The sequence below is a fragment of the Panthera uncia genome (genome assembly GCF_023721935.1).
Source record: "Panthera uncia isolate 11264 chromosome A3 unlocalized genomic scaffold, Puncia_PCG_1.0 HiC_scaffold_11, whole genome shotgun sequence".
Lineage (NCBI taxonomy): Eukaryota > Metazoa > Chordata > Mammalia > Carnivora > Felidae > Panthera > Panthera uncia.
The window spans coordinates 85,846,238-85,871,346 of NW_026057578.1; the positions used below are offsets into that span (position 1 = coordinate 85,846,238).

General features: G+C 45.5%; 1 protein-coding gene across 8 annotated transcripts in view; it reads left to right on the forward strand.

Annotated features, from left to right (window-relative positions):
• Positions 1-25,109, forward strand: part of DYSF (dysferlin) — a 224,604-nt gene that overhangs the window by 24,544 nt on the left and 174,951 nt on the right. For all 8 annotated transcript variants that reach the window (XM_049651675.1, XM_049651676.1, XM_049651678.1 and 5 more), the window contains exons 2-3: positions 6,741-6,796; positions 7,720-7,811. In XM_049651675.1, coding sequence (XP_049507632.1) covers positions 6,741-6,796; positions 7,720-7,811 — 148 coding nt within the window. The remainder of the gene's footprint in view (positions 1-6,740; positions 6,797-7,719; positions 7,812-25,109) is intronic.

A 25,109-nucleotide genomic window follows, 5' to 3' on the forward strand; every position in this document is an offset into this window, starting at 1 on the left:
TTCTCTCCTAGTGTACCCCTGAGATGGCTACAGCGCCCCCAGGGTGGGCTCCTTCTGGCCCAGGAGTGCGCACACACGGCTCCCGGCTCTACTCCAGAGAAAGTCGCTCACTTTAGGAACCTCTGAGTTTCAGCTCCTAAGTCTGTTTGCAAAACAGAAACTGGTACTCTCTGGAATTCTCTTTTCCCAGTGCATGGTCTGGAGAGGTTTTCCTCTTGGGCAAACTCGCCCTCTCTCTTTCTCTCTCTTTTGTCTCTGCACAGAAGGGGTTCCCTCCCCTCCGGGCTTTTGCTGTTTTCTCTCCCCCAATTCACATACATGCACCCCAGTCCTGCCAAGCTGTCTCCCTCCAACTGTGGAGATCCTTCTGACACTCCGCAGATTGATTTTCCGGGTGTTCCCAGGGACCTGATGTCAACCCAGCTGTGTTTGAGGGGCGAGGAAAATCCTGGTCCCCCTACTTCTCCGCCGTCTTAACTCCACTCCTCTCTCTGCTCCCTCTCTAAGTGAATGGCACCACCAGCCACCCATGCATCCTTGTCAGAACCTGAGACATGTTCTGCTCTCCCCGCTTCTCTCTTCCCCACCTAGTTGCTGGTCAGTGTGCCCGAGACCCATAGCCTTTGTGTCCTCACTGTCTCACACCTGGACTTTTTGAAAAGATACGGCAAAATACACATAGCATAAAAGTTATCATCTTAATCATCTTTCAGTGTGCACTTCAGTGGTATTAAGTACTTTTATATTGTTGTGCAACCATCTCCTCCATTCATCCCCAGAACTCTGTAATGGTCCTCAACCCATTAAATAAGAACTCCTCACGTCCCTGGTAACTGGCTGTTTTCACTTGGTATAATGTCCTTGTGGTTCATCCAAGTGGTAGTGTTGTCAGAATTTCCCTCCTTTTTTTAAAAAATTTAAATCTAAGTTAGTTAACATATAGTGTAATAATGATTTCAGGAATAGAATTTAGTGATTCATCACTTATATATAACACCCAGGGCTCATCCCAACAAGTGTCCTCCTTAATGCCCCTTGCCCATTTAGCCCATCACCCCATCTAACACCCCACCAGCAACCCTCAGTTTGTTCTATTTAAGAGTCTCTTATGGTTTGCCTCCCTCTTTGTTTTTTTATTATTTTTGCTTCCCTTCCCTACGTTCATCGGTTTTGTATCTCAAATTCCACATATGAGTGAAATCATATGATATTTGTGTTTCCCTGATGACTTGTTTTGCTTAGCATAATACACTCTAGTTTCATCTACAGTGTTGCAAATGGCAAGATTTCATTCTTTTTTTTATTGCTGGGTAATATTCCATTGTATTTCTTAAATTTTTTTTAAAGTTTATTTATTTTGAGAGACAGAGGGAGCAGAGGAGGGGCAGAGAGAGAGGGAGAGAGAGAAACCCAGGAAGGCTCTGTGCTGTGAGTGCAGAGCCTGATGTGGGGCTCGAACCCATGAACCTGAGCCGAAACCAAGAGTCAGACGCTTAACTGGCTGAGCCCTCCAGGTGCCCCCCCATTGTATTCTTTATCCGTTTATCAGTGGATGGACATTTGGGCTCTTTCCATACTTTGGCTCTTGTCAATAACGCTGCTATAAACATTGGGGTATATGTGCCCCTTCAAATCAGGACTCTTGTATCCTTTGGATAAATACCTAGTAGTGCAATTTCTGGGTTGTAGGGTAATTCTATTTTTAATTTTTTGAGGAACCTCCATACTGTTTTCCAGAGTGGCTGCACCAATTTGCATTCCCACCAGCAGTGCAAAAGGGTTCCTCAGAATTTCCTTCCTTTTTAAATAAATTTTAAAAAAATGTTTATTTATTTTTGAAGGAGAGAGAGACAGAGTGTGAGGGGGGGAGGAGGAGAGAGAGAAGGAGGCACAAAATCCTAAGTAGACTCCAGGCTCCAAGCTGCCAGCACAGAGCCCGATGCGGGGCTCTAACTCATGAACCGTGAGATCATGACCTGAGCCGATGTCGGATGCTCAACTGACTGAGCCACCTAGATGCCCCAGAATTTCCTTACTTTTAAAGGCTGAATCATATTCCATTGTTTGTATATCCTACATTTTGTTAATCCATTCATCTGTCAATGGACATGTGGGCCTTGATGTCTTTGAGATGCGTTGGGAAATGGGTATCTCTTAGCTTTTCTTTAAACCCTCCTTCAACAGTCATAAAAACCTCCCAAATTACAGACTGAGTGTACCCTCAGTGAAAACCCCTGCTTTAGAGTTTGTCTTCTGTATGATCCCAATAGCCCTAAAGATTCCATTGTCATCAGTGTCACGAAAACAAGCATTCTGTCTGCTTCCCAAATGTGCCATGACCTTACAGTCGTGTTGTAGGGAGGTGGGACTACTGGGAGATTGCCACCTGATTCTGCCAGATGTCAGGGAGCACCCCGTAACCCCTGTGGGTGTCCAAGGCCCTGGGGCTAACAAGCATCCTGATCACTGAAAGGAGCCTGTCCCCACAAGATGGGCCTACAGATATGAGTGAGACCTGGAGCCCAGACTGCTGGAGAGACAGCTCCCTGGCCACTGACAGGTAGACCTCACCAGGTGGTGAGCAGAAGGGTAGTGATGTGGCTTCTCATGTGAGGCCATGGATATGCCTGATGCTTGGCTGTCAGGAGATGTTGGAGGCTCCCACCAAGGGAGATTGCTTAGCCAGGTGGCCCCAGGTACTGGATGGGGCAAGATAGGCGGTCTTCTTACCTCTGCTCTGCTTCTGTCTCTGAGACTCCTCAGCTTCCCTCCCACAGCCATGGTCTTTACCAGAGTTAACCCAGGACCAGGATGGTGTCCTACCTCATTCCTGTCACACACCTTGGCTCTCGGCACTCGAGACCCAAGATGGTGATTTCTTTGTTCTTCAGTTCTCCTCTGACAACCTTCATTTAAGGCATTATTTTCAAAATTTTTGGATTGTGATCCACAACAACAATTATATTTTATATCAAGACAGGGGTGTGTACGTGGCTCAGTTGGTTAAGCGTCCAACTTCAGCTCAGGTCATGATCTCATGGTTTGTGGGTTTGAGCCCCTTGTCGGGCTCTGTGCTGACAGCTCAGAGCCTGGAGCCTGCTTTGGATTCTGTGTCTTCCTCTCTCTCTACCACCTCCCCACCCCGTCCCTCTGTCTCAAAAATAAATAAACATTTTAAAAAGGCATAATACACACATATAAATATGTATGTGAATACATAACCCAGTGAAAGATGTACTCTGATATTTTCTTTTCTAGTCTATTCTGTCATTAAAAAGACATACTGGCCAACTCACTCAGTTGATCTCATGGCCTACTAATGGGTCCCAATGAGCAGTTTGAAAACTCTATCCTATGGCAATGGGAGGCTCTGGTTTGGGTAAAAGTTGGGGTAGGTAGGCCTGGGGAAACAAGTGAAGATTTTTCATGGGGAACAGAAGAGTCCTCCCATTGTACATTTATTCCTTCTCGCTGAGTCATTCGGTCTGGAGGAATACCCTGGAGCTACAACATGATTCTTATGGAGGCCTGCTGGCCTCCAATTCCGCAGAGCAATCCAGGGAGAGGACGTGGTCTCCTGTCCCCAACCTCAACGTGACCTGTGGGCTCTCCTGTATCTTTAACTATTGAATCTGTTACATTATGCATGTAGAGCCACATCTCTCAAGGCCAAAATTAATTATCAAGGACAGGACAGGTCTAAATCTATGATAAGGAAGGAACTGTTTTCTTAACTGTTTCCTAATTAGCAGCATGCTTTCCCTTTCCTTGCCATCTATAAGTCATGTGATTGTACTGGCTTAAGGTTTCTTCTTTCCTGCACCTCTTAGGGGCTGTAGTGCCCTTCAGTGACCCTCCCTTAATGTCACTCAGAGAGTCTTAGCGTTGGTCCTTCTAACCATACTTAGTGAAATTTCACTGAGAGCCTTTGTTCGCCTCATCTTTAGGGAAGGCAGGAAGTGGGAAATGCTTGAAATACACTTTGCACAGGGCTTGGCACATGGACACTGTTCAATTAATACCAGGAGCACCAGGAGCACCAGGAAATGTTTCCAAGTGGATGACTCAAGAGTGGCTGCAGATGGGATTTTTCCATGTTACTCTTGCAGGTCATGGGGAGTTGATAGGGGAAGGAAAATAGACACTTAGATAGAATCTCTTATCTCCTCAAAACTCTATGAAGTGAGCATTCTTATTCTTCTTCTTTTTTTAAAAAAAATTATTTATTTTGAGAGACAGAGAGAAAGCACAAGCAAGTGAGGGGCAGAGAGAAGGAGAGACAGAATGACAACAGGCTCTGATGATGGGACTCAAACCCACAAACTGTGAGATCATGACCTGAGTCTAGATCAAGAGTCAGATGCTTAATCCCCTGAGCCACCCAGGTACCCCTGAAGTGAACATTCTTCTTATTATCAATTTACCACCAAGGGAGCTAAGGTCATAAGTTCTAGCTAAGGTCACGCAGCAGTAGCTATTATTTGAATGACTCCAAAGCTGTGTCTCACTGATGGAGACATACCAACATGGCCCTCAAGAATGGTTCAGCCAGGGCAGGTTTGAGAAGATAACTCTTGCCCCTCCCAGATCTCCTCCTTCTCATTGTGACTCCTCTCATCCCCTTTGTCCACTGACATACTCTCCTACTCTTAATGCAGTCTTATGGCATTCCTTGAGAACAGTAGTTCTATCCCCTGGTGATGAAGTTAACTTGGAGCCAACTTGGGAAAGAAAAGACCCATTTATTCAGCACTTCATTACTCCATTACCTTGCTATACACTAGGGTTACTACATGAGTAAGGCATGGTGTCCCCTCTGAAGCTCACAGTCCAGTTGAGGAGAGACATAGAAACACATATATGTGTTCTGATATGTGATCACAGCTTGCAACCATCTCTGTCTGGGAGAGACAAGGGAGATTGACAACTGAGCTGGGTATTGAAGAATCAGTAGGAGTTCACTCGATGAATCTGAGTGGGGCATGGGGGAAGAGGAAGTGAAATGAACCTCGTATGTAATGAGTATGCTGTGTGCCAGGAGCCTCACTCATACTATCTTGTTTAGTTTTCACAAAACCCCATGAAGAGGTATTATTATGACCTTATAGATGAGGAAACAGAGGCTGAAATGTTCAATGAATTCCCTAAGAGTTTCTTCAAGTGTGTTACAGGGACTCCTGGAGGAATACCCACGATTCTTTGAGCAGGTCAGCAAGGTTAAAACTATTTTCAGAATAACCCAAAGATGATATGTGCCTTTTAAACTGTGTTTATATTTGCACTAATGGTACAACGGAAGGTAAAACTGCTGGTGCCTTAATACTAGTGAAGGCCTTGGTGCCACATTGTACTTAGCATTGTATTCCTCACCCTTATGTATTTGCAGTTAAAAATAAAGCCAGTTTTGTTGAAGAATGTCCTTGATAGGGCAGTACAATTATTAATTTTATTAAACTAGATCCCTAAGGACATGTGTTTGTAATATTTTGGGTGTTGAAACAGAAGTATGCATAGAACACATCTGCTACATGCTGAAAAATAGTTGTTACAAGAAAAAGCACATGTATGGCTGCTTAAGTTGTAAGCTGAATTAGCCAGTTTCTTTTTCTTAACGTAATACTGTTTTTTACTTGAAAGAATGACTGGCAAACTGATTTTTCAGACTTGGGCACTTGATAGACATTTTCTTTCTTCTTCTTCTTTTTCTTAATTTTTAAACGTTTATTTATTATTGAGAGACAGAGAGAGACAGAGCATGAGCATGGGAGGGGCAGAGAGAGGGGGAGACACAGAATCTGAAGGAGGCTCCAGGCTCTGAGCTGTTAGCACAGAGCCCGATGCGGAGCTTGAAGTCACAAACCCAGCGAGATCATGACTTGAGCTGAAGTCAGATGCTTAACTGACTGAACCACCCAGGCGCCCCGACAGACATTTTCTTAAAAATGAGTGAGTGAGGGGCTCCTGGGTGGCTCAGTCGGTTAAGCGTCCAACTTCGGCTCAGGTCATGATTTCACGGCTCTTGAGTTTGAGCCCCGTGTCGGGCTCTGTGCTGACAGCTCAGAGCCTGGAGCCTGCTTCCAATTCTGTATCTCCCTCTCTCTCTGCCCCTCCCCCGCTCATGCTCGGTCTCTCAAAAATAAATAAACGTTTAAAAAATTAAAAAAAAAAAGAAAATGAATGAGCAAACTTTCCACCTCAAGCAGACATTTATTATTTGTTGCCAATCATAAAATGTGAGCTTTCAAACCAGAATTGGAATCTTAGAAAACCTGTATCTTTCAGCTTCTTGATGAGATGGATGGTAATATTAATGAATGTGATTTTTCTGGTATTATATACTAAAATGTGTCAATATTTGGAAGGTCTACATAACTCAGTGAGCAGAAACTTCCAAATAACCAAGGCAAGATATTACAGAATCACGCATGGGTAAGATATTCATTCAAAGTACAAGACAGAACAATGGATTTCAATGTAATAGACTACAAAATGTTCATCTACCTTGTTTCAAGAAATACTACTTGTTGAATTTTTGGTGTAGTGTCAAAGAAGGATATCCATAATGATCTGAAAATTTATTAAAATACACTTTCTTTTACAACTATATATCTGGTTGGATTTTCTTCCTAGATGTCAACCAAAACAAGACATCTCAACAGAGTCAATGTAGAAGGAGACATGATATCCAGCCAGGCATTAAAAAGATTTGTCTCTCCACTGTCCCTTTGTGTCTCTCATAGGGGTGAAGAAGAGAACCAAAGTCATCAAGAACAGTGTGAACCCCGTATGGAATGAGGTATATAAGGTTTCCATTCTCCCTCTTTTTTGCTCTACTGTCACCATCTCTGCAGTGACAATCTAGGGACTTGTGCAGGAGGTGACTTTCTCAGTGGTATTGTCAAGGAGGGGAGGGGCTGCTGGTCCAGTGTGTCAACTAAATCTGCTTGCCTCCTGGGAGGAGGGTTGATGGCATGGCCCACCAGGGAGATAGAACCATCTCCTCTGATGTGGGTGTGGCATGGGGAGGAGTGCGATGTCTTTTGTTTCTATTCCTCTCAGCTCTAGCCATCCACACAGAACTACCAGCCAGATAGTTTAGGGGCTCTCTGGCCTGCCTCGTCTCCCTAACGCCAGCTGTTCTTCCTGCCCAAAGCCTACCTCCTCCCCACAGTCCTCCCTGATAAACCAGGACCTCTACCATCTCCCTGCACATGGCCCCCTGGTGGTCCTTTGGAAGCTCTGGATGCCTTCTGTGGATGGGGTTGGGATGCACAGGGGTACCTTTGCTCTGAAGAGAGTCCCAGGTCCTCTGGATGGGCGTTCTCCGTGTGGTACTAATTCATGCTGCCCATGAGGGGCCCGGTTTCCACATGAGCACATTGATCTTGGTCTCTGAGGACCCTGCAGGGTCACTTGATTTTCCCCAGCTGTGTTTCTGGCTTGACTTCCTGGTGATTGGTGGAATTGAGTTGGGGGAAAGGGGCCATGGGAGCCTGACCTCCTTCTCTCTTCTGCTGCCTGTGGCTTTCACTGCCTCTTCTGAAGCTCTGGAACCCTGCTGTTCGTGTATTCATTCATTTACTAATTCATCTAGCCACCCACCAGCATTTTTCATGGATGGCTGCTCAGTGTCGTGGGGGGGGACCAGGGTGAACCAGACACAGTCTCTTCTCCTAGGGGGCCACCAGTTAAGATGTTTTTGTCCTCTTTTTCTTCCAGGGCTTTGAGTGGGACCTCAAGGGCATCCCTTTGGACCAGAGCTCTGAACTTCATGTAGTGGTCAAAGACCATGAGACAATGGGAAGGAACAGGTGAGGTGGGCAAGGGTGACTCTGTGCCCTGAAGGCACAGGTAGGTTTGTTGTGGACATAGACTCCAGAATCTGCAGCTAGTGTTTCCATTTAGCGTTTATTGAAGACCTGCCTTTTGTGGGCTTGGGCCAATGGTAGCTGTCGGGAGGGGCCTGCTTGTAGTCTCAAGAACTCAGCCAGGGGTAAATCTGAAAGCTGAGCAGGTTCCAGGGAAGGGAGATGGGCTCGAATCAGATGTGTACATGTTTGTGAAGACAACCTGTGCCCCAGGGAGCAGAGAGGAAAAGGCTCCCAGTGTCCTGCTCTAGCCCAGGGGTGCCTGGGTGCGGCCACCTCTCCCCGCCCAGTCCAGGCTGGTGAGGGCACTGGCACACACCCCAGCAGACGGACTGGCAAAGTGAAGCTGTAGCTAGCAGGGAGTTCTCAAGGAAGGCTTCACGGAAGAGGAGGGATGTGAGGTGAGCTTTGTGGTTTAGACGCCAAAAGATAGTAAAGGTTTGTAGTGACTGCATACCTCCCTTTGGCAGGCTTTTCTCTTGTTTCATGTATGTGGTGTGGAGGGTTTCCAGGCAGGGGCAGTAGAGGAGCAAAGTTGTGGAGGCAAAAGCAGGCTCTTTACAGGCGGGCAGTGGGTCCTTTCTCCTGTTATTGAGCTCCAGGCCTTATATATGCTGATGGTAGTGTAGGGGGGCGGGCAAGACCAACTGAGCATGCAGACTGATGGCTCTGCTCACTGCAGGGTCAGGTGGTCTGAGAGATGCAGCCTGTGAGGCCCCTTAGCCTTGACTGTGAAGGTAGGGTTCAGCATCCCTGCCGGGCATGGCAGGGTACAGCTGTGTTAGGTGCTGACAGCAGTGGGTTCCTGCTCTTGGTGCCATTTACTGAAGCATCGGCTTGCTGTTTTGTGATCTGCTCACAGGGGTGCCTTTGTCTGGGAACTGGGTCAGCCAGTGTCTAAGGCCTGGGAGGCCTGGTTGTGTTACCCTGGGGTGGGAGAGGAGAGAGAGGGAAGGAGGGAGGATTGAGAGGCCTAGGGAAGGCCAACGAGGGTCTCAGGCTGCAAAACACCTGGGACGTTTGAAATCTTAAGAAGCTTGGAAGAAAACCCAACTGCCACAGTCTCTCTGTGGCTCTGCTGGTCATGGGTGCAGGGCATGGTATGTGCGCGGAGGGTGGGTGCACTTTCATTGGGACCTCTACCCCATCTGCATGGGGGGCAGGGGCTGGAATCAGTTCATGCTAATGTACCCCAACACAGACATTCTGTGGAGAAAATGCAGCCTCTAATAAGTGTGAATGGTGGATCTGCAGGTGCGGGAGGGAGTAACGCTGAGCACAGGACAGTCCTGGAAGGCTTTCTGGAAGAGGGCCTCACAGACTGACTCTAAGGCTTTGGGGGGTGAAGAAGGGAGGGCATTCCGGCATTTAGGTATGGCAGACAGTCAGGCTAAAGCCTCACAGGTGGGACTCAGTCACATGACACATGCGGTCCAGTGAGGAGGGAGCCGCGGGACCTGATTGGGAGGAATTCTCAGATACTAGGCTGAGGATAATAATAGCAAAAGCACAACAGCTGATGTTTACCAAGGGCTGAGCTGAGTGTCTGGCCCTGTGCTGAGTCTTTATAATACAAGATCTTTTTTTAATCAGTTGGTTACTACTGTTACAATGATAGTCATTACAGGGGGAGACTGTGGCTTTGAGAGATGGGGTGCTTTTCTTAGAGGCTGGTGATGGCAGAACTATTCTTTTTTTAAATTAAAAAAAATGTTTATTTTTGAGAGAGAGAGCACACACAATCGGGGGAGAGAAAGGGGGACAGAGGATCTGAAGCGGGCTCCATGTTGACAGCATGAGCCTGACATGGGGCTCAAACTCCCAAACTGTGAGATTACAGTCTGATGATCACAGTCTGAAGTTGGACACTCAACTGACTGAGCCACCCAGGCGCCCCTGGCAGAGCTATTCTTGAAGGCAGGTCTGCAGCATGCTCGTAGTCACTGAGTCAGAGGCTCCTAGAAGGCCCCGGCCAGTGCTGGACCCTTCTGGAGAGTTCCATTCCCTCATGATGCTGGAGTTGAGAGAGCTTAGTGAGGCAAAGGTGGGACGGTCTGGTTACTGCAAGACACGCAGGAGGAAATGCATGTTTCATTTTTGTGATCATATTCAGCATTTTACAGGCCCTGTAGGGAGATTTCTGAGATCATGAAGGAGACCTGAGAGCAGGGGATGTGAAGATATTTTTTATCAATTCAAGGGCCAGGTTGGGTGACACGAGGCCAGTGCTCCACATGGCGGCCCAGCTCTACAGCACCCTGGGGGCTTCTCGTTGGCCCCTCTGTGTGTCCTCTAGCTCCTAGGGGGAAGCCGGCTCCCTGAACCAGTTTACTGCAGGGCCAGGGCTAGAAATCAGTTCCTCAAATATCAATTTGCAGAATTGCTAATTCTCAAAACTTCCCAATTTGCTAGAAACTTCTTATACTTGCATGTAGGTTTTGAGTTTTCCAAACGTGTCTTAATTTTGTAGTTGTAGCAATTAAAAATTAAATTTGAATTAAATTAAATTTAAATTTAAACTTATATTCGTACACATCTGAAGAATTTCAGAGATTGCCCAAACCACATGGTTATGTGTGGAAATAGTGGAATTCTGGCTTCCTTATAGCAGCCAGTGGGGTATGCAGCCTCCATAGCAGTTCGCCGGACTGTGAGGTGCTTAAGGGTGAAGCTGTTGGAGGGGCATTTGGTACTGCTGTGTTTCCCCTCATGACTGTTGGCAGTTTGGGGTGGCCTTGACTGGTCTGCTGGCCTGGAGTGGGAGCTCAGGGAGCCTCCATGCCTCAGGACAGGAATGGAGGCTGGGAGCCTCTTGGCTACTCAACACCCACCCACCTTGAGCCCGAGGGACCCCAGAGCCAACTACGGGGCCGGGCCAACTTTGTGTTAATAAAACCGGGTTTGAAATGCAGAGAAAGGGAAACTCCACTCCTATGGATAGGAGACGCTCTTGAAAGCCCAGCTGGAGGTCCTGGACTCCTGTCTCAGGCTGCACTGAACAACTTCTTGTTTGCTCTGGGCTTCTCAGAGGGACGCTGCAGAGGTGTTGACCCTGATCCCTGACTGGCTGCTCTGACCACTGGGATGTTCGGCCGAGAGGTTCCTAATCCGAGCAACACAATAGCATCACCTACAGCTTTTATCTATATCCGTGCCTTGTGGGTGTCGTTACAAAGTCCCAGGTATTAGGTATTTCTACTGTGCAGCCCAGGGGGAGAGCCATTCATCTCAGTCCAGACCAGTGCTGCCTGACAGAACTTTCTGGGATGATGGAAATGTTCTGTGTTGGCTGGTATAACTGAGGAACTGAACCTTAAATTTTATTTACTTTTAATCTATTTAAATTTAATTTTAAAAATTAATTTTTAATTTTTAAAATTTTTAATTTTAAAAAGTTTTTTTTTTTAACATTTATTCATTTTTGAGAGGCAGAGACACAGAGCACAAATGGGGGACGGGCAGAGAGAGAGGGAGACACAAAATCCAAAGCAGGCTCCAGGCTCTGAGCTATCAGCACAGAGCCTGATGCGAGGCTTGAACCCACAAACTGTGAGATCATGACCTGAGCCAAAGTCGGATGCTTAACTGACTGAGCCACCCAGGTGCCTCTGTTTATTTATTTCTTAGAGAGAGAGAGAGAGAGAGAGTCTGTGTGTGTGTGTGTGTGTGTGTGTGTGTGTGTGAGTGGGGGAGGGGCAGAGAGAGAGGGAGACAGGATCCAAAACCCATTCTGTGCTGCATCAGAGAGCCCCCCCACCACCATTGGTGTGGGGCTCATAGTGGCTACAGTGTTGGACAGTGTAGGTCTAGAGTTTTACAAAAGTGTTCCTGCCCTGGTTGCATATTAGCATGATGTGGGACCTGTAAAAGAGATCAGTGTCTGGGCTCCACAGCAAATTCTGGAGTGGGGTGCAGGCCTCAGCGCTTCTTGTAACTGCTCAGGGGAGGCCAGTGTGCACTCAAGGTTGAACTGGCACTTCTGTAAGGAAGTACTCTGAATTAAAAAAAAAAACTTTTTTAATGTTTATTTTTGAGAGAGACAGAGAGAGACAGAGGGAGAGAGACAGAGTGTGAGCAGGGAGGGGCAGAGAGAGAGGGAGACACAGAATCCAAAGTAAGTTCCAGGCTCTGAGCTGTCAGCACAGAGCCCGACGTGGGGCTCGAACCCATGAGCCGTGAGACCATGACCTGAACCAAAGTCGGATGCCTAACTGACTGAGCTACCCAGGTGCCCCTAAGGTACTCTCAATTTTTTCATGGATTAGCTAGGAAAGAAATATAAACTGTCACTCTTGTAATAGTGTATGTGTGTAATTATTGGTGGAAATAGTCACCACAAAAGACTTATGGCTAAAACCGCACATGGGTAGAATCGCGAAGGGAATGTAAAAGGGAATGAAGAATCCTGTTGGTAACTGTAAACACTGACCTGGGAAAATGGGCCATAATAGAAGTAATTCTGTAAGAGAAAACTCAAAATAGAAAGGAGCTATATTCGATAGAGCTTGATGTGAACCAAAGAATTGAAAAAAAAAAAAGTCTTTGAGCCAAATCTGAGTTTGGGAAATTTAAACAGAAAATAGTTGTTACCATTGGCACTAATTTCAGTCAAATAGAAATAAAGATTGAAGGAAAAGGAAATAGTTAATTGCACCGTATAGAAAGTACATCAACAAATTCAATGGACTTAATTTAATTTGTTCCAGAGAATGTCTTTTCAGTGGAAATGAATTAATGTAGGTATATCTTTGATTTAAATATTTGGTAAACATGCACATGGAAGCAGAAGTCTCCATGGGGTCAGAACACCTGCCTGTCAAAAAAAATACCAGGGTCAAAACGTTCTCCACTTTGACCACAGTAGCTCATTGGCTTTAGGCCTAGCCAGCCCTGGGGTAGGGTGGCCGGATTCAACAAAGAAACATTCGGGACACCCAGTTAAGTTTGTCCCAAACATCGCATGGGATTTATTTATTTATTTGTTTGTTTATTTATTTATTTATTTATTTGAGAGAGAGACAGAGAGAGAGAGAAGGAGCATGTGAGTGGGGGAGGGGGAGAGGGAGGGAGAGAGAACATCCTAAGTTGGCTCCATGCTCAGCACCAAGCCCGATGTGGGACTCGATCCCACAACCGTGAGATCATGACCTGAGCTGAAATCAAGAGTTAGACGCTTAACTGGCTGAGCCACCTAGGCGCCCTGCATGGGATCTACTTATAATAAAAAATTGTTCACTGTTTATCTGAAATGTCAGCTTAACAGGGAATCCTGTATTTGGTCTGGCAACTCTTTCTCAGGGTGACTATGCACCCTGCCTCCCATTAATCAAGCAGCATAGAAGGACCCCTAACTCTACACCAAGGACTAGTTCAGAGGCACTTAACTGCATATGAAAAAGCCTTCGTTTAGTGTTTAGGATAGCATTTTCTATGCAATAGGTGTGGTCTACTTGGTACCTCTTAGGGACCCGGTGACTCCATAAAGTGGGGCATTGAGCCCCACTCAGCCTCACCCAGAGCCTTGCCTTCCCTCCCCTGCCTGTGATCTGGGTCATCAGTCATGGTGTCCATATCTGGCTGGGGGCCCACGAGGCAATTTGGGAACCTTCTTGAATGCCTGCTCCTTCTCCTCCTTCCTCTTTTGGTTGGTCCTCTTCCCACCCTTACACAGGGTTTGACATTGTGGTCCAGCAGAAGAACAGGGGTCTAGTCTCAGCGAAGTTCCCTGAGCCTCTCTGTTTCTTCCTCTTCGAGGGGTGTCAAATCAAACGCACAAGCTCATCTGAGGGAAGTGCTATGAAGAGGCTGCTCCATACATGGCAGTTCCTTTTGGCACATCCTCTTTTCCGTGTCTTTCTTGTGCTGCTCTCCTGCTGCCCCAGTTCTTTCCGTTCTCACTGGCTCAACCCTTTCTCATCAAAGCCTGTTCTCAGCCAGTGATGATTTGAAAAAAGACTAATTCATACTAAAGTGTTGGTGGCAGCCCATGGCTTAATGTTTTGCTCCTCTTAGGAGCCTGGGGAATGGTGCTGTCTATGCCAGACTCTGTTTAAAAAAAAGTTTTTTTTAATGTTTATTTATTTTTGAGAGAGAAAGAGAGACAGAGCCCAAGCAGGGGAGGGGCAGAGAGAGAGGGCGACACAGAATCTGAAGCAGGCTCCAGGCTCTGAGCTGTCAGCACAGAGCCCGACGTGGGCTTGAACTCGTGAACTGAGAGATCACACCCTGAGCTGAAGTCGCAGGCTTAACTGCCTGAGCCACCCAGACGCCCCTGCCGGACTCTGTAGACCAGCAAAAGAATGTTAATGGTGAGCAGCAGGTGCCACTATAGGCTTTGAGGAGATATTTTGGGAATAGTGGTCTACCTGACCTCTGTGACTATCGCTTTCAGGGCAGCCTCTGAGCCCAGAGTAGGCCTTGGTGCCCTCAGGGTTTGTGTGTGTGTGTGTGGGGGGGGGGTGTCCTGGGCCTCCTGGGACAATGGGCTAACGTATTGGGGAATGTGGGCATTTCCGGGGAGGAGCTGAACAAAAGTCTTAGTCCTTAACAAGAGGAGCCCAGCACAAGAATGCACAGGGGATGGCCGTGGCTGCTGGGGGAGGGGGTCTGGCCGGATGGTGCCTGTGGCCCCTACAGGGAGCGTGTTGATGTGGTGGAGGGATTCCTTCCCTGAGGGAGCAGGGGGTCTCAGGTCCCCAGCTGTGTCCACAGAGCTGAGCAGAGGAGGGGTGGTGGCATGACAATGAGGCTCAAAGCCTTCTCTCAGGAACCCCCTGTCAGTAGTGAGCCTCATCCTGACACTGTCTGCGACCTGGATTTCTCTGAACCTGCTTCCTCATCAGGATAATGGCCACAACAGTACCTACACTGCGTGGTTGTCGCGAAGCTTGAATGAGATAGTGTGTGGGTGTCAGATGCCCTACCGCGTGCTTGGCACATTGGAAGGTGTGTAGCGTGAGGGGACTGTTGGGTCCGTACAAACACACGTACACAGACCACACCGACTGAACATACCACCCACACGCTCCATGTGGACACAGAGTGTGCACCAACATGCCTCACACACACGTGCACACACATTCCTTAATTTATGAAAACTCACAAGAATATAAAAATTTCAAGTGCTTTTTTATAAGCAAAAGTAACCTCCATTCTTAAAAAGCTATAAAGGAAGAGGTGCAAGTTTTCCCAGCCTTCCCCCCATCTGCTGCTTCCCTTCCCTCCAGTGTGTCTGTTGTTGACAATTTGGCGCATGTCTTCCTCGGCTTTTCCTAAGCCTGTGCAAACATCCGTTTACATACGTGTGTATGCATGTTCTTAAACAAAAATGAAATCATGTCATACATACTGGTCTACACCCTGCTTTTTGTCAATTCATCATGGACCCTTTCCCAGGTCAGTATGTATTGACCAGCCCCATTTTAAATGGTTGTGTGGTATTTCACAGGGTGGGCACCCCATAATTTATCCCACCGTATCCTTACTGGCTGGGATTCGGTTTCTTTCTCATTTCTTTCCTACCCTTTCAGTGGATATCTTTATCCAAATTGCTTTATGTCCTTAGACTATTTTTTTCTTTAAACTAGATCCTTAAAAGTGGGATTACTGGATCAAAGGATATGAACATATAACATTTTCATAAATTCTGCCAAATGACTTTTCAAAAACGTGTTCTAATTATGTCTACCAACAGTGTAAAAAAAGGTGCCTGTCAATTTTTATTTTTGCTTAGTGCCATGGTAGGGGGAGAAAAGTATCTTATAAACTGTGTGTGTGTGTGTGTGTGTGTGTGTGTGTGTGTGTGTGTTTAAGATTTTATTTTTAAATAATCTCTATACCCATTGGGGGAGTCGAACTCACAAGCCCTATATCAAGATCAAGAGTCACATGCTTTCTACTGACTGAACCAGCCAGGTGCCCCTAAACTATTTTCTTGACTACTTGTGAAGTTGGGCATCTTTTCATGTATTTTATTGTCCATTTGTACTTCTTCTTCTGTCAATTTCCTATCGTTATATTTTGAATTGCTTGCTTTTTTCTTACTAATTCATAGCAGTTTGTGTGTTTGGGGTCCTATCGGGAATATTAACTCTCCATCTGTTTTATGTGTGGAGGGTATTTTCTCCCTGCTGACACATGTCATTCCCACCCAGGAATAGACACTCACCCAGATGTGTGTGTGTGCACTAAGACATTTAAAGAGGCAGAGTGGCGGTTTGCTGTTGCTAGAAGTTGGGGAAAGTAAGCCTAAGTTCAGCCTCTGGGTTTCAGCAGGCTGGTTTGCAGGCCCCCCTTTCTGGAATATTTATTTGGGAGGCAGGAATATTTACAGTTCACCACCTCATTGTTTTCAGCATACTCGGAAGTGTTGACCGTTCCCTTATATTCCAAGGATTTTTATAACTATAGACTCCAGAGCATCCCTGAGTTTCAGAATAGTTTTTCTTTTTTTTTTGTTTTTTTTTGTTTTTTTTTTTTTGTTTTTTTCTGGATTGAAGTGGAAAACTATTTAGTCACCTTTGGGCAGTCCCTGGGGAATCAGATACCGGGGGGAAGGCTGCCAGAGGCCAGGGGTGGGAATGTCCGGCTGTCCCTCATTTCCTGCTCCTCACTGCCAGGCACGAATGGCTGAGGGCTGGAGGGGGCACAGATCACAGCTGTCTCCTCACAGGGATCTTAAATCTCCCCGGAGTGTGTTCGTGTGTGCGTGTTTGTGTGCATCCTGCCAGAACAGGGAGTCTGACTTTCCTGTCACGCCTGATTCATTGAATCTGGTGAGAGGAAGGTGCAGCTGAGTCAGTGATGAACGGATTTGAGTTGTCATGTATGTATTTTTAGTTGACATGTCCTTTGCTTAGTTTAAAAGATAAAAAACGAGAAACCGACACATGGAAACACTTCTGGAGTTTTTTTAAGAAACAATTTTGAACTTACAAAAAAGTTGCAAAAATAGAACAAAGAAGGGGGCCTGGGTGGCTCAGTTAAGTGTCTCACTCTTAATTTCGGCTTAGGTCATGATCTCACCGTTCATGGGATTGAGCTCTGTATCAGGCTCTGGGCTGACATCGAGGAGCCTGCTTTGGAGTCTCTCTCTCCCTCTCTCTCTGCCCCTCCCCTGCTTGTGCACACACACTCTCTCTCAAAATAAATAAACTTAAAAAAAATATCAATATCACTGATTAACATTCTACTCCATTTGCTTTATAATATTCTCTCTCCTCTCCCTCCTTCTCGTTTTCTTCCTTCCTTTTTCTCTGTCTCTCATTTGAGGGTAAGTTACATTCATCATGGTCCTCTATCCCTAAACACTTCAGGGTATATTTCCTAAGAAATGTGTAAAATATATTTTTAAGAATTTAAAAATAGGGATTAAGAATAGGGATATTCTTTTACATAATCACACTGTAGTTACCAACTTCAGTAAACTTAACACGGCTGCCATACTTCATCTAATTCACCGTTCATCTTCTGTCCTATCAATTGACCAAATAATGCCTTTTATAGCAAGTCCCCCTCCCCCTCTTTCTCAGTATGGGATCCAGTCTAGACTCTCATATTGAATTTAGTTGTTGTATTTCACCAGCCTTCTTTTTTTTTTTTTTAATGTATTTAATGTATTTAATTTATTTTTATTTTTTTATTTTTTTAAAGATTTTATTTTATTATATTATATATTTTTATTTTATTTATTTATTTTTCAATATATGAAGTTTATTGTCAAATTGGTTTCCATACAACACCCAGTGCTCATCCCCAAAGGTGCCCTCCTCAATACCCATCACCCACCCTCTCCTCCCTCCCACCCCCCATCAACCCTCAGTTTGTTCTCAGTTTTTAAGAGTCTCTTATGCTTTGGCTCTCTTCCACTCTAACCTCTTTTTTTTTTTTCCTTCCCCTCCCCCATGGGTTTCTGTTAAGTTTCTCAGGATCCACATAAGAGTGAAACCATATGGTATCTGTCTTTCTCTGTATGGCTATTTCACTTAGCACCACACTCTCCAGTTCCATCCATGTTGCTACAAAGGGCCATATTTCATTCTTTCTCATTGCCACGCAGTACACCATTGTGTATATAAACCACAATTTCTTTATCCATTCATCAGTTGATGGACATTTAGGCTCTTTCCGTAATTTGGCTATTGTTGAGAGTGCTGCTATAAACATTGGGGCACAAGTTCCCCTATGCATCAGTACTCCTGTATCCCTTGGGTAAATTCCTAGCAGTGCTACTGCTGGGTCATAGGGTAGGTCTATTTTTAATTTTTTGAGGAACCTCCACACTGTTTTCCAGAGTGGCTGCACCAGTTTGCATTCCCACCAACAGTGCAAGAGGGTTCCCGTTTCTCCACATCCTCGCCAGCATCTATAGTCTCCCGATTTGTTCATTTTGGCCACTCTGACTGGCCTGAGGTGATATCTGAGTGTGGTTTTGATTTGTATTTCCCTGATGAGGAGTGACGTTGAGCATCTTTTCATGTGCCTGTTGGCCATCCGGATGTCTTCTTTAGAGAAGTGTCTATTCATGTTTCCTGCCCATTTCTTCACTGGATTATTTGTTTTTTGTGTGTGGAGTTTGGTGAGCTCTTTATAGATTTTGGATACTAGCCCTTTGTCCGATATGTCATTTGCAAATATCTTTTCCCATTCCGTCAGTTGCCTTTTAGTTTTGTTGATTGTTTCCTTTGTAGTGCAGAAGCTTTTTATCTTCGTGAGGTCCCAAAAGTTCATTTTTGCTTTTAATTCCCTTGCCTTTGGGGATGTGTCAAGTAAGAAATTGCTACGGCTGAGGTCAGAGAGGTCTTTTCCTGCTTTCTCCTCTAGGGTCACCAGCCTTCTTTAATCTGGAACATTTCCCACAGCCTTCGTCTTTTACAACAACTTACATTTTTGAATAATATAATACACCAGTTTTTTGTTAATTGAATGTTCTTCATTTGAAGTTTGTCTCATGTTTTTCTCATGCTTAGATTTGTTACTAATTTCTGGCCAGAGTACTTTGTGGGTGTGTTGATTTGTCTCAGGTTCTGGAAGCACAAGATGTCCCTCATTGGAGATGTTCATTTTGATCACTTGTCAAGGTGGTGTCTGATTTTTCCGTTGCATATTTACTGCTCTTTTCCCCCCTTTGAAGTCTCATTTTTTTAAATATATTTTTTCTTTATTTTATTTTAATTTTTTTTAACGTTTATTTATTTTTGAGACAAAGAGAGACAGAGCATGAACAGGGGAGGGTCAGAGAGAGGGAGACACAGAATCCGAAACAGGCTCCAGGCTCTGAGCTGTCAGCACAGAGCCCGATGTGGGGCTCGAACCCACGGACCGCGAAATCATGACCTGAGCCGAAGTCGGCTGCCCAACCGACTGAGCCACCCAGGCGCCCCTCTTTATTTTATTTTAGAGAGAGTGAGCAAGCGAGCAGGGGAGAGGGACAGAGGGAGAGAGAGAGAATCTCAAGCAGGTCCACGCTTAGCATGGAGCCCAATGTGGATCTTGATCCCACAACCCTGTCTCAAAGAGTCAGATATTCAACTGACTAATCCACCCAGGTGCCACCCTCCTCCTGAAGTCTTTTAAGAGACACGTTAAGACCCTGCAAATATCCTGTGCCTCATCAAAATGTGCCCCTAAATTTAGCATCCACAGAAAAAGGCCTGAGGTTTTTAAATGAAATTATTTAGATTTCTCTGTGTTTCATTAAAATAAACTCACTTGGCCACTTTAATTTATAGCCTCCCACTTAGGGCTCAGATTTGGAGGCCATTACCCTGTAGTTCTTCTCCCATCTCTGATAGGATAGTAGCCTCGCTGGGTGATGAGTCTGGGAACTAGTTCCTTTTCCTTGGAGGAAAAATGTGTGCCCTGTCAATGTGTAAACTGCCTGGACCTCTCCCTCCTCCCCCGTGCCAATTCCTGACTTCTCTTTCAGTCTGTGGGATGGCAGCAGTGATTTCAGCCCTCGCATTTCTCCTGCCCCCACATTCCAATGGCTCCAGAACATAGCACTGCCAAGAGGGATGGCCAGGTCTGGGGAGGAAAACAGAGACCTGTTTCTATTAGTAGGCTGCAGGGGGCAGGGGGCGGGGGGAGATGGGGACGTGGGGGGGGGTGGGTATTCCTTCCCATCTGCCAGTTTCTGCACACACTCAGAGCTGGCTCTCAGGCAGCTGGTGCAGGACCCCCAGGCCCCTCCTTGCCTCATATGACCCCTGCTGAATCCTGTCTGCCACAAGTGGCCACCGGTTGGTATCAGTGCCAGTGCCAGTGCTCCTGAGCACCTGGCATCGCTGGTTTCGTGTAGGCCTCTGGGCCCTAGAGTCTGTGCCTCAGTCTTGATCTCTGGATGTGGTGGGTCTCCCTGAGGGTCTGGGCCTTCCTTCTCTAGGCCTCCTGAATAAAGCCACCTCTCCTCCAACTCTATGGAAGAATGAATGAAGAGTGGCCATAAGGGTTTCCTATGATCAAGCCTGAGACCCAGCCTACCTCCCCAGGAAGTCCGACCTCCCCAGGCTGGCCTCCCAGAGCAGTTCTGTGCTGCCCACTCTGGGGTAGCCTGCTCCTTAGGGGTGGGGACAGGCAGCCGGCTGTGCTGCCTCCAGCCTCTCCTCCTAGAGGAGTGGGGGCTTGTGAAGCCACCCAGCTCCTCCAAAGGACTGGTTCCAAGGCCTATGACAGGGGTGGGAGGTGGGGACATTTCAAGGTCCAGAAAGATATTAAGGGAGGAAATAACAAGCAGTCCCTCCTGGCCCAGGTCTCCCTGCCTCCGGAGGTGCCTGGGCTGGCAGGGGTGGGGCCGGCACTTCCCTCTGCATTTCCTCCCATTGTTCCTGCCCCACTTCCGGGAATTCTCCGTGGGGCGGAGGGTTGGCTGGCCTGGTGCCAGAGAGGGAGGCCTTGGAGGCCAGGCCTTGTCCTTGCAGAGGCTCCAGGGCTCCCTTCCAGCAGTATGTCTGCACCACCAAGCCTGCCATCCCCTCCGCTCCCACTGTCCGCTCTGCCTTTCCCTTCCCCAGGTGACCCCTCAGGGATGTGGGGACCTGAGTTCTAGGGCAGGCTCTGCCATCCACCTGCTAAAGCCAGTCTGTCTGCTCTGCTGCCCCGAGGGAAGTGTGACTCTGATGCCATGGATTCACAGGTCTTTTACACCGACTGTCTTGTCTTTTTTGACATTGCCTGCGTCCAGATGTAACCCAACTAACTAACATGAGTTTGCTCCTCAGTGAGTCACATATAGAAATTGCAGCTGGTAGAGTTGTTGCACAAAGGAAACTTTCTTTGCAGCAAATAAAGATCATGGGGAATAACTTCCAAAGCCATGACTTCCCTAGCAAGGGGTGAATGGGTTCCTTCTATTTAAAATCTTTAGACAGGGCATGAGGACAGTCATGCACCTTAAGGAAATATGCCTGTACTTACGTTGTATGTTATGTAAATGAGGCTTGTGCTCCTCCTTGGGCAGAGATTGTAATGAGGCAAAGGTAACTGTTAGTCATTCCATGGCTCACTCCATGGTTCATCCGCGCATACACATCCGTGTAAGTGGAGAGTTAAACTCAACCTGGTCTGGGTAGTCTGGGCTACTGGAACTCTACATCAGGGCGGTCATTATTGTTTGAGGGGTAGTTTTGGTTTCCATCACGGGATGCTATGCCAGTGGGGTCTTTTCCCTGAGTTAAGAGACAAGCTGGAAAGAAGAGCTTATAGAAAAATGTGGGACAAAGGTCATAGGGTACAAGCAGGCGAGCAGTAAAGATCAGGTCTTGGGTTCTACCTGGTGACACTGAGGACACTTCAGTCAACACACTGGTGACAAGTGCCTTCCCCATGCTGGCCCTATAGGATGGAGACACTCCAGGAGCCCCTGCTTACACTGTGGTACAAGCCTGCTCCGTGCTGCAAAAGAATATAGCACACACCAGTCCAAATTCTAGAAAATGTGACTCCTGGCATCACGAGGAATGAATAGTAGTGAACGTCTCTCTCTTTAGCCCTTTCTTTAAAGAAATGCCAGAAAAATGTTACAAAATTCCGCACAAATCAGGCTATTGCCTTGCTGGCGAAGGAACCTATAAGGTGACCAACAGTCCACTGGTCCCAAGAATAATGGAGCTCAAGTGATTTTATTGTCTAGAAACTTATGTAAGTGGCAATTAATTAATTAGTAACGAATTACTTTTATCGTGGTAAAATATATGTAACAAAACTTACCATTTTAACTATTTTAAGTGCACAGCTCAGTGGCATTAAGCACATTCACACTGTTGTGCGACCATCACCACCATCTGTGTCCAGAACTTTTTCATCACCCCAAACTGAAGCTGTACCCACTAAATAATAACTCCCCATTCCCTCTACCCTCCTGGTAACCTCTATTTTATTTTCTTTCTTCACAAACTTGCTTATTCTAGGAACTTCATGTAAATGGAATCATACCGTATATATCTTTTTGTATCTGGCTTATTTCACTTAGTATCATGTCTCCAAGGTTCATCCATGTTGTCGCAGGTGTCAGAATTTCTTTCCTTTTTTGTTTTTAATTTTTTTAATGTTTATGTATTTTTGAGAGAGACAGACACAGAGTGGGAGTGGGGGAGGGTCAGAGAGAGAGGAAGACACAGAATCCAAAGCAGGCTCCAGGCTCTGAGCTGAGAGCCCGATGTGGGGCTCGAATTCGCGAATGGTGAGATCAGACCTGAGCCGAAGTTGGACACTTAACCGACTGAGCCACCCAGGCGCCCCCAGAATTCCTTTCCTTTTTTAAGGCTTAATACTATTTCATTGTATGCATGCTTTTAATTAATTAATTTCATTTTAATTTTTATTGCATTTTATTTATTCATTCATCTGTTTATTCATCTGTTGATAGATACTTGGGTTGCTTTCATTTTTTGGCGATTGTGAATAATGCTGTTATGAACATGGGTATACAAATATCTCTTTGACTTCCTGATTTCAATTCTTTGAATAGATAACCCAGAAATGGACTTGCTGGATTCTGTGGTTTGATCCATTTTTCCTTTCCCTTTTTTTCATTCCCACCAACAAGGCACAAGGATTCCAGTTTCTCCGCATCCTCACCTACCTTTGTTGTTTGCTTTTTTTTTCCGACAGTGGCCATCCTAATGAATGTGAGGTAGTATCTCATTGTGAGCAGTTTTTTGTCTTTTTATGAATATTTTATTTTATTTTGTAAATTTAAATTTTAGTTAATATACAGTGGAATATTGGTTTCAGCAGTAGAACTCAGCGATTCGTCACTTACATACAACACCCAGTGCTCATCACAAGTGCCCTTCTTAGTACCCATCACCCATCTAGCCCATCTCTCACCCACGTCCCTCCATCACCCCTCAATTTGTTCTCTATCGTTAAGAGTCTCTAGTGGTTTGTTTCCCTCTCTTTTCTTTCCCATAGCCCCCTTTCCCATATGTGCATCTGCTTTGTTTCTTAAATTCCACATATGAGTGAAATCATATGGTATTTGTTTTCTCTGATTGACTTTATTTTGCTTAGCATAACACATTCTAGCTCCTTTTGTCATTGCAAATGGCAAAATTTCATGATTTTTGATGGCTGAGTAATATTCCATTATATATATGTATATATATATATGTATGTGTGCATATATATAATATATTATATATATAGTATATGTATGTGATGTATATAATATATATTATGTAATATATATATCACATCTTCTTTATCCATTCAACAGTGGATGGACATTTGGGCTCTCTCCATAGTTTGGCTATTGTTGATAATGCTGCTATAAATGTTGGGGCGTAGGTACCTCTTTGAATCTGTATTTTTGGGTAAATCTGTATTATGGGTAGATACCTAATAGTGCAATTACTGGATCATAGGGTAGTTCTACTGGATCATAGGAGCCTCCATACTGTTCTCTAGAGTGGCTGCACCGGTTTGCATTCCCACCAGCAGTGCAAGAGGGTTCCCCTTTCTCTGCGTCTTTGCCAACATTTGATGTTTCTTGTGTTGTTAATTTTAGCCATTCTGACAGGTGTGAGGTGGCATCTCATCGTGGTTTTGATTTGTGTTTCCCTGATGCTGAGTGATGCTGAGCATCTTTTCATGTGTCTGTTAGCCATCTGGATGTCTTCTTTGGGAAAATGTTTATTCATATCTTCTGCCCATTTCCTAACTGGGTTATTTGTATCTTGGGTGTTGAGTTTAGTAAGTTCTTTATAGATTTTGGATACTAACCCTTTATCAGATGTGTTGTTTGCAAATATCTTCTCTCATTCCATAGGCTGCCTTTTAGTTTTGTTGATTATTTCCCTTGCTGTGCAGAAGCTTTTTATCTTGAAGTCCCAATAGTTCATGTTTGCTCTTGTTTCCCTTGCCTTTGGAGACGTGTCTAGTAAGAAGTTGCTGTGGCCAAAGTCAAAGAGGTTGCTGCCTGTGTTCTCCTTTAGGATTTTGATGGCTTCCTGTGTGAGCAACCAGTTTTAAAAATCAGCTATTTAGATAGAAATAGATAGAAATTTTATTTCAATAAAGCTTCATAAAACCTGTATTCATAAAAACCTATATTCTAATCAGTTGTTACAGACACTAGAAAAGAAGGAAGGCCCCAAATAATAGGTGTGCTGTTTATTCATCAGGGAAAAAAAAATTAAGAAGCAAATGATGAGAGCACTCCTGTGGCTTTTCGTTGTTCACACCCTGACAGCAATATGCAGGAAGCACACAGAAGTCTGATGCGACATCAGGCGACAGTTCTGATAGACATGGGCCACTTGCTGTTCCTGATTTCCGGCTACCGCTACAGAGATGCAGAATTCAGTTTGCCCATTTCTTAGCTTAGGGAACACACACATTTTCCTTGGTATTCTTTGAAGGATCCCTTAACTGATTGTCACTCAATCATCTACTCTTTCCAAGAGCCCATACATTTATGGGACTCCCACCCCTCAGTCAGAGGTGCTGCCTTAGGTGTATGTGGTGTGACAGTCCTGGGCCTCTCTTGGGAGTGGGACATGTCCACCCTGCCCCAATTTGCTTTTCTCCCTGTCTCTGAAGACAGGAAAGACTGTTTTTCATTTATGATCATTGCTGGCCGAGGCCTGGGAAAGCGATATAGATGGCCAGTGTAGATGGAGGTTAAAGGGGCTACTGCACCTTCAGAGCAACGCAGGTGTGATGGCTTTCAGGAGACACGGGTCTGGTGGATTGTTGAGGTGTGATGGGCAAGACAGCCTTTATATGGGAGTGTCCAGGCAG